Consider the following 9717-nt stretch of genomic DNA (forward strand, 5'->3'; position numbering starts at 1 on the left):
CTCACTTTGACTCCGTGTTAACATGTTGGGAAGCCTTCTACGATGAGCAGCAGGCCGGCAGTGGGATGGATGCATAGTCAGCCGCTCATTTGGACAGTGATGGTGGAGACATGCTATCCGACGGCCACTGCATGAGCGCGTCCGTACGAGGGTGACGGGGGGCCTTGGCACTCCGTCGATTTGACCCGGTCGAGCTCTAGCCGTACGCGGCGGTCCCTCGTCTAGAAGGTAAAGGGAGCTATGGAGTTTGGACTTGGCGTCGAGCACGAAGACCTACCTCTGGCCGGTCCTAGTCGTACGCATTGTGCGCGCCAGGGAAATCCTCTGTTGCTCGCGCTAAATTTCCTTGTTTGACCCTCTGTCGTCTCCACCCAGCTGCATGCATGCTACTCTATACGCTACGCTGATCCATTGACCCGTTTCATTTTCTTTCTCAGGATAATAACGTGCGAGGTGTTCTTTCTTCTCGCAGAGTAATAAACATTTCGATCGTAGTCAAATAGATCTCACATCTCCTCGCGATATGCTTGGGTATGATGTATACTCCCTCTGTAACCTACATCGGGAGACTCGGTTTGGACACGGATCTTGCCCGGGGACAGTTTTTGTGGAAGGGAGGGTATCGTCCGCATGCTCTTTTATCCTTCTCCGTCGTCCCTTGTTCACCCCGGCCGGGGCGGTGGATCTCGGGGTTATCACAGCTCGCTGGCTAGCTCGGCGACAGCTTTCCCTCTCCCCGGACGGACCATGTCATGATCCGCTTGAAAACCGACGGAGCTGGACGCCGGTGCGTGCTCGGAACGGCGTTGATCGGCCTTAGCTAACTAGCTTGGCCAGTGCCCAGTGGTGGCTGACGGTGACAACCTACAAGCAGCACGTTAGGGCCGGGGTAAGATACACAAGTAGTAGCTCTTCCTAGACTGGACATATTATAGATAACTTATCGTTCCTTTGCTCCTCCCTCTGCTAGGTGTTTATTTCTACCACTCGATCGATGCTCTCAAGTCCTGAGCTAACGGTTAAAGCGTCATATCATATCCAACGCCATTTTTCTCTACCGTACGTGTTATAGTAGACCTCAGGTTTTGTCGCCCGACAAGTCGGACTATGCACAAAAACCCAGCACCGCATTCGGACACTGCAGCAGATCCAAAATGTAATATCGCTCCTTCTTTAATTTATGGTATGTTTAGAACTCATCTAAATATGACATAAGTATGTCACATCTAAGTTTTGTTTGTAGCCTTTTGTATGTTTTTTCCTTTGTTAAGCAAGATTATTTTTTGGCCTGTTTGTGTCTGTTTGGACGTGATCTAATGCACGACTGTTTGATTGTCAGCACGCATGGCTAACCACTCGACGCGACACGACTTCATGGCAAATATGTAGCTTACAACCTAGTGAAGTCATCAATGGCGACAATATCTGGGTCTTTTAACTTCAAAACATGATGTTTTTTTACAAAAAAGTGAGTTTTTTTTAAATGTGAACCTTTTAAAAACATAAATATTTTTTTAAGAACTCGAACATTTTTGAAAACACAAACCTTTTTTGAATCTTTGAATAATTTTTGAAAAATAGGAACCTTTTTTAAACATGAACATCTTTTGTAAACATCAACATTTTTTTTTAAATGCCGCATCAGTAGATAACCAATTTTGGAATAGTTTGGGTTGCTTACTACATGTGTCACGTGGTCACATCAGCAGATAAACAAAACCCCACAGTTGCATCATTTGTTTGTTTTATCGTGTTTTATCACTGTTTGTTTGTCTTCCACGACACCAGCCCAGAATGACGAGAGCTTCTTCGATTGGTCTGACCCATTGGTGTCAAACTGACAGCGAGCAATCACGCACAAAAAAAGAATGTATCACGGGTACTATGATTCAAGCGACATACCTCCTGCTGGAGTACACATCTTACTAGCCACAACAATGGACGAGTTGTCATGACAAATGAGATGCGCGAGGTCTAAAGAACTAATGGCAGCGGCGTAACTGAACATTGAATGAAAATTGTGAACAAATTTTGAACACTTTTTCAAAATTATGAACATTTTTTGTCAAACGTGAGTAACTTATAATTTTTTTGAACATTTTCAAAAACTATGAAGAAAATTTTAAATTCTTCTGGATTTGTAAACAAACTTGAAAATGATAACATATTTTTAAATTCTGATTTTTTAAACACATTTTTTTTTATTTTTTAACATAATTTTTTAAAGTGAGCATTTTTCGAAAATTCTGAACAATTTTTGAAAACACGAACATTTTTTGTCAAACGTGAGTAACTTATAATTTTTTTGAACATTTTCAAAAACTATGAAGAAAATTTTAAATTCTTCTGGATTTGTAAACAAACTTGAAAATGATAACATATTTTTAAATTCTGATTTTTTAAACACATTTTTTTTTATTTTTTAACATAATTTTTTAAAGTGAGCATTTTTCGAAAATTCTGAACAATTTTTGAAAACACGAACATTTTTTGAACTGGTGAACAAACTAGCCTTATACACAAAATGATATGACTCGAAAGGGTGTGTCTCATTTTTATACAAACTCTCCACCGGGCCATAAAAAATGCACAACGGAAATGAACAAAAAGGCAATGTTCCCAAACGACGACATACATGGGCCCATGTGAATAAAAGCACAAGAACAGAACGACACAAAACAAAATGGAACAATAGGACGTGGGCCAAAAGTTAACAAGCTCACATGGGTGGGGATGATCGGGTTTGTGCGAAGATTAAAACAAACAAGCCGGATGGTTACAAACTTAGATGAGACATCACTGCATCTCATCTGGACGAGATTTAGCAAATTCAAAGGGAAAAAAATCTAGTTACGATATCCTCTCGCTACATAGTCAAATCAAATAAACAAAACAAGAAATGAAAAAGGACATGTGGCCCCCCAAAATGGTTACAGCCCACACAATAAGCCCAATACACAAAGCATATAAATGGCCAACTAAAAAAGGCATATCAAGCCTCACTGTTTCATGAGGGGTGAACAAATGAACAAATAATAAGACACAATGACAACGAGTACGACCCAGAAACACATACACCTAATGCCATGTGAGTTAGATGAGACATTGTTAACTCCCTCTAGGCGGGAATTAGCAAAACCGATCCAAAACAGGACCTTCAAATCGCACCGTGAAACGGCCCAACAAAAAAAATGCATGCACGAGCAGGTTGACAAGTAGATACCAGACATACAGCGCGACACAAGACTCGCGTGACAAAACAACCCACGATCATAATTTGCACAACATTTAAAGCAAATAGATGACGGAGTGAAAAGAAGTTCAAAAGTTTTTAAAACAACTAAATAAAGAAGAAAAATAAAAAATATATGGAAAAGACGAAAATAAAAAATAAATAAAATACCAAAAAAATCATGAATTTAAAATAATACTGGTTCAGAATATAAAAAAATGAAATGGAAAATAAAAAGGAAAAATAACAAAACAGGAACGCAACAGCCCATATAAAAACAGGAAAAGACAGCAGCACATGAGAAGACATGGAAAAAATAATACAGCCTACACGAGCCGAGAGCAGCTGCCTAGTGTAGCCTTTTTTTTTCGTTTTGTTTTCAATGGGCATGGCAATGATACCTACAACCAAACATGAGGTTGATCGTCACTTCATTTGTAGTGTGACCTTGCCCTGATCGTCTATAATTGAACGTCATGATATCATCACGAGTGCGTTCACACTTCTGTTTTATTCATATAATAATGTAGGTCTAGACATATTCAGAAATTGGTAATGGAGCTCGAGCTCCATGTAGCCCGGATTTTGAAAAACTCAAGAAACAACTTATGAAGTTTTAAAATCTTCTGAAAAAAACTACACATGTATTCTACAGTATATGTTTGTAAAGTTGCATGATGAAATGCATTTTGAAGCGTGCTACACAAAAAAAAAATCAAAATTCTATCACATGAAGAAAATGCTAGAAATTATAATTTTCACTATAAAAGTTCATGATTTTTTTTACATACCTCACATCAAAACATAGTTCGCCATTATCACATAGACGCAGCACACATGTACTTTTTTCAGAATTCTGTGAAACTAAAAACAGTTAGTTTTAAATTTTTGCAAACATTTTGGGCTCTGTTTGCTGGGGATACATTTTGTTGTAAAACTTGGTAAAAATAGAATACACTCGCCACCACATCGCCGCCGCCGCGCCTCAGCCCGATCTACGACGCCCGCGAGTCCGCAACCCCTCTTTCGCCATGGATCCCGCTGCTGGCTAGCCACTCTCCTCTCACCGGTCGTCCTGCGCCGCCCCGCGCCGCCTCCGCTCGTCCAGCCACCTGACGCCGACGCGCCACTCCGGCAGCCGGCCCTCTACTCCTCCCCACTCCCCAGGCTCCGCCGCCCGTTCACCCAACGCCGACGCCCCACTCCAGCAGCTCGCCGACCAGCCCCGCAAGGTAAGCCACCTGCTACTCTCTGTTCAATCTTCGCATTTTCTGATGGGTGCACTAATAACATTACCACCTGCTACCCCTGATGCGTGCACTGATGCTATGATGTGTGTGATGCATGAGTATGTGATGTATCTGAACAAAAAAAAAATCTAGACAATGAGCTCTTTACTTCATTGTGTATTGGACAGTGAACTTGTTTTGATGTATATGATCTTGAAGGGGAGCCCGTATCGATGTAGGGAAAGCTTTTCATGTGTATAATCTTGACAATGAACACTTTTCATGTGTGCGATCTTGAAAGCGAGCTCTTGTTTTGATGAATGTGAACAAAATTTTTAGAGCAGAGCTCTTATTTAATTGTGTATTCTCTTTTGGCTGTGTATCCTTGTGAAAAAACCGGTCCTAAGTCCACAAATCCTCCTCCTGTCTTCTCCTCATTTGCCATCAAGCTCCCCACGGATGGGCTGGTGCTCCCCGTCCACTCCCCGGCAGCTGCTATCCACTGTCGCACTCTTTGCCTTCGGCGCGGGGCTCCTCACCTACGGCGCACACCTCTCCTACGTCCACATCGAGCCCCAGCGCGAGCGCACGCTCGCCCGCGATCAGTTCGTCCGCGACTACCTACGCAGGAAGCACGACAAGTAGCCCGCATCCCCACGACATCCCCTCCTATTCCGTTCCACTGCTCGGCAACGATGCCTTTGCCCCCAATGAGTTCCAGTGTCGGGCTTGTGATTGCGGAGATGGAGATGAACACCGGCGCCGACCAGGATGCCACTATCGTGTGGGCCACTGTTGTGCAGGCCTGCAGCATGTTCTACGACACCCCTGCAATGCTCGGTACGTGCTCCCACTTTGGTTTCCCTGTTGTTTCCTATTGGTGCTAGTAGCTCATATGGTGTTCGATCATTTGTCTCACTAGTGTGTGTTTTCGATTGGGTGATGAGCGCTAGGTGCTTGCTTGCTTGCTTGTCTCACTAGCACGGACTTGCTTTTTTTTTTTGTGATCTATCAGACTGATGCCTTGAAATAGTAAGAATGGTGTGCCAATCAAACTTGAGCTATATTGTTCTCCTTCATTGACTATGGTCTCATATGTACAAAGGAAGAGTTGTGCTTTTTCGATGTCAATGGACTAGGTCGAAAAGGAATTGACAGTTTTCTTGAATTGTAGTTGGTGTAATTGTCTTAATGGCAAGTTATATAGACAAAATTTTCTTGCTTGGAAAATGAGGTGCTTGATGTACGACACAAGCATATTAGGCAGAAAATCGTAATTATGTTACTTAAGTGGCACACAATTCCCCTTGCTAATGGGAGACTGCTGATCTGGTATAAACTATCTATTTTGGATATAAGGGGGCAGATATCAATGTCACATTTGATCTTGCATCTTTTCTCCCTGTTTTCTATGATATTTCCTGTTAAGCATGAACTATTGGTCATTAAGAATGATTTAGCTGCAATGAATGGTGTTCCACAAAATTTATTTATACATTTTCGGTAATCGCAGCTCTCACCAATACAAATCTGTATTGTGACTGAAACATTTCTTAATAGGAACTTGGTGATATGTTTGCAGACATTGGTGAAATTGTTCGTGCAAAGTTTGATTTCGACGCTGTGGGACACTTATGTTTGCAGACACTGGTGAAATTGTTCGTGCAAGCGCTGTGGGACACTACACACAGGGCTGAGGTGCTGAGCTTGACCGCGAATACCGATCTGAGACACGCTGCGTCTTTTGCTTCTACTGACGGACAAGATCCAAGGCACAAGAGTGACAATGTTTCGAGGACCTGATTGATGACCAGCAACCTTTCCGTATCTGTGTGTAACAAAGTCCATGTTGGCATTACATCAATAGTTGTGCTTTTGTATTTCTTGTAAGGGCATCTACAATACATACATACTACATTCATTTACCCCAATGACTCTGTTGATTTTGAAAACCATTCTAGGGTTGGAATATTTTTCCTTTTTTATTTGAATTTATAAGATCTTGGACCGTCGATTCGTGATCAGATTGCTAGGAGTATTCTACTAACAACCTTGGCTGGCACAAAGAGTATAATGCAGGAGTACATATCAGTGAGGAAAACCAGCTTTGGTGCAGAGCCACAAACATGGAAGGGGATTCTCATTTCTCTTCATCTAGTTTAAGTTGCCTTTGGAACAATTAGATCAGGAAAACCACGCCTTGCGCTACAAACCAGCTCAAGAGAGGATAGCCATCAGGTCAGATACCCTCAACACGATGTAGTTTGTGCCATCGGCACCCTTGAACTCGGCGCCAGCATACTTGGAGTACAGAACGGAACTGCCTGTGGATACCGGCAACGGGATACTCTTGCCTTCCTCGTCCAGATGGCCCGGGCCGACAGCGACCACCTGTCTCCGACAAATGAACATGGCATTAGCTCAAAAGTAAGATTGATTCGGACTAGATAGATGCCAAGGTACAGTTGCAATATGATCCGTGCAGCTCAGAAACATAGGCATGATAGACATCAAATTGTCCAACAGAACTAGTAAATGACTGACCGTTCCAACAGATGGCTTCTCCTGGACACTGTTGGTCAGCAGCAGGCCCCCGGCAGTTTTATCTTCAGCTACAGCTACCTGTTATACAGGTACAAAAGCATGAAATGTATATTATAGCAAGACCTGAGGGTAGTAACCTAAGACAGAAACATACACTAAACTGACACCAGCGCACGGTCCAAGACATATGTTGATGTAACCAGATGTACACAATAAATGTATTCCCTCCGTCCGGAAATACTTGTCGGAGAAATGCATAAAAATGAATGTATCTAGAACTAAAATACATCTAGATACATCCATTCCTCCGACAAGTATTTCCAGACAGAGGGAGTATGTGAAAATATCTACCTTGATAAGAACACGGTCGCTAAGAGGCTTCATGTCTTTCACATCCTCTGTCTCCAGAATACCTATGATATCGTCCTCTTTTAGGATCAGATGGTTGGAATCATTCAACTCCACCTCCATTCCAGCATACTTCGAATATACAACCTGAGCCCCAACCTACATAACAGGTGAAACATGTTACAACTGCCTTTACTCACCAACCACTGGTACAAACTTGTTGTATTGACAACTATCACAGCAGAAGACATGTAGTAAACGGATGAAACCAGACACAGAACTGGCATAACACGCGTAAAATCCTAGAATGCAAAAAGGTAAGGCAAGTTTCATCATGTTAGCATTTTAGCATGCTTCTGACTGGATTTTTTATAAGCCAAAATCCTACTCATAAGACTGGAGCATACTGACTGTATTACAAACTAATTATCACAGCAAAACATATAAAAGGACCAAACCACATACAACAAAACTGACACAACATGTGCAAAATCCTAGAATCCAAACAGGTAACACGTGTGTGTTGCAAGCTTCATCATATCAGCATTTTAGCATGCTTCTGACTGGATTTGTCATAACCAAGATTCTACTCATAAGACTGTAACAAACTGACTGCACAAGCCATACCTTAATGCCGACTTCTACTTTGCTATCCCCAATGGTTCTTCCCTCTCCAACAGCAACCACCTCACCACTCTGAGGTTTAGACTGCGCAGTTGAAGGGAGCAGAATCCCACCGGTCGTCTTCTGCTCGGCAGTCTTGGTCTTCAGAAGCACTCTGTCAGCCAAGGGCTTGACCGTCGTGTACTGCAAGAGAGTAACAGGAGATAGTTTCAGACCCGGAAGCATACTCGCCGCATGATAATTAGAGCTAGAGGCTCGACTAAAACGCTAAGTACAAGCCACAAAGAAACATAACTGCTTCCTGGACTCTTTTTCGGTATATTGATATCGGTGGTATCCAATTCCAACCTTATAGTCAATTTGATGACACAACTGATGATTGTTCATAAAACAGTTCTCTGACCGTTAATCCTACTAGAACTGAAATCAAGCGCGTTCGCGTAGAAACCTCCTCATTGACACGCCCCAGCATCGGTCCTTTCAAATTCAAGCAAAGCAAGGTACACTTTCACTGATTTACTCGCATCATGAACCACAGATAACATATTCCGGCAACCTCATAACTCGATTTGCCCCCTCTTCTGCAGCCCCACCTTACCAATTGCTAGAATACACATGTAACAGGGCGCACGAGAACCACCACTACCCGACGCGAGAAACAAGCAGTGAAACCATGGCGCGTTGCACGGGGAGCACGCACCATGGGGGCGACGACGGTGGCGGCCCTGGCGACGAGCCCGCGGAGCGCCCCCCGCCGGGCCGGGCGTACCCCGACCGCCGCCGGCGCGTTGGCCGCTACCTTCCCGGAGAACCCCGCCGCGCCAACGGCCGCGGCACCGCAGAGCTGCACCGACGCCATTGCCCGAGGATTTCGCTCGTAATCCGAAGATAAACCCTAGCCTAGCCTACAAGGAAGATGAGCAGAGCAGAGCAGAGCAGCGGAGAAGCAAATGGGAGGGGAGCGCTTTATCCATCCCCGGAACTTCTGATGGGCCGCAGTGCATCTTTGGGCCCGATGTGTCCAGATTACGTGGGCTCCAACGGGCCTGCTATGCCTGGGCTTAAAGGTCCAGGTTGTCAGCTCAGCCCGTAACTTGGATGTCAAACGGGCCTCGCCGCGTCTTCCTCCGCGGCTCCGATACCCATTCCCGAGCGGCGGAAGAAAAAAAAACAGAGCAGCGGCGGCGATCGCCACCGCCGACCGAGGGAGGGAAGCCATGGGCGCCGCCGTAGCGGGGTGGACGGTGGCGGCGGTGCTGCTGCAGGTCGCGGGCCTCTCCCTCTTCCTCTACGGCTTCTTCCCCGTCAAGCCCACGCTCCCGGGCTTCAGGTCCGCGCCTCGGCCTCTCCTCAGCCCCGCTTTTCTCTGAGCCAGCAGGCGGTGTTTGTTTACTTGGGCTGACGCGCGTCTGGTGTGTGGTTTGTCACCCTGCAGTGGCGCGGAGAGCTACCGGGCGCCGTCGTGCGGCCCCGTCGACGGCGGGGAGGAGCCGGCGCTTCCTCCGGATCAGCTCAGATCGCTGTACAGGGTACGGCACTGCTTCCGTTTCGATTGCTCGCTCTGCAGTTTAGTAGATCCGCCTGGTAGTGTTTCAGCCCAGTGGCGGAGCTTGCACCGACAACAAGGAGGGGCCAACATCAGAAGACGCACCAATTTAGTAATTTAGGATGATGGTCTTCAGCTCTAATCACTTAGATACTCTAAATGTCAGTACTAGTTTTACACATTTGTGAAAATGT

The 9717-nt window shown here is 44.7% G+C and overlaps 3 protein-coding genes across 4 annotated transcripts in view; 2 read left to right on the forward strand and 1 right to left on the reverse strand.

Annotated features, from left to right (window-relative positions):
* Positions 1 to 4482: 4482 nt before the first annotated feature.
* Positions 4483 to 6397, forward strand: LOC119323475 (bifunctional nitrilase/nitrile hydratase NIT4-like). Its single transcript, XM_037597142.1, has 2 exons — positions 4483 to 5301; positions 6044 to 6397. Exons 1-2 carry the CDS (start codon positions 5157 to 5159, stop codon positions 6262 to 6264), a joined length of 366 nt encoding a protein of 121 aa, XP_037453039.1. The 5' UTR covers positions 4483 to 5156; the 3' UTR covers positions 6265 to 6397.
* Positions 6398 to 6525: 128 nt separating this feature from the next.
* On the reverse strand, positions 6526 to 8917 carry LOC119323474 (20 kDa chaperonin, chloroplastic-like). The gene is made up of 5 exons (XM_037597141.1): positions 8678 to 8917; positions 7981 to 8160; positions 7357 to 7512; positions 7006 to 7083; positions 6526 to 6852 (listed from the first exon to the last, which is right to left on the reverse strand). Exons 1-5 carry the CDS (start codon positions 8834 to 8836, stop codon positions 6679 to 6681), a joined length of 747 nt encoding a protein of 248 aa, XP_037453038.1. The 5' UTR covers positions 8837 to 8917; the 3' UTR covers positions 6526 to 6678.
* A 178-nt stretch (positions 8918 to 9095) lies between these two features.
* Positions 9096 to 9717, forward strand: part of LOC119324075 (GPI ethanolamine phosphate transferase 2-like) — a 7345-nt gene continuing 6723 nt past the window's right edge. Inside the window, exons 1-2 of one of the 2 annotated variants that reach the window (XM_037597820.1) lie at positions 9096 to 9307; positions 9413 to 9506. In XM_037597820.1, coding sequence (XP_037453717.1) covers positions 9195 to 9307; positions 9413 to 9506 — 207 coding nt within the window. In that variant the 5' untranslated portion in view covers positions 9096 to 9194. Of the gene's footprint in view, positions 9308 to 9412; positions 9507 to 9717 lie in introns of those variants that run through there. The other variant, XM_037597821.1, reaches the window with a different exon arrangement.

This window comes from Triticum dicoccoides, chromosome 6B (assembly GCF_002162155.2).
Source record: "Triticum dicoccoides isolate Atlit2015 ecotype Zavitan chromosome 6B, WEW_v2.0, whole genome shotgun sequence".
Lineage (NCBI taxonomy): Eukaryota > Viridiplantae > Streptophyta > Magnoliopsida > Poales > Poaceae > Triticum > Triticum dicoccoides.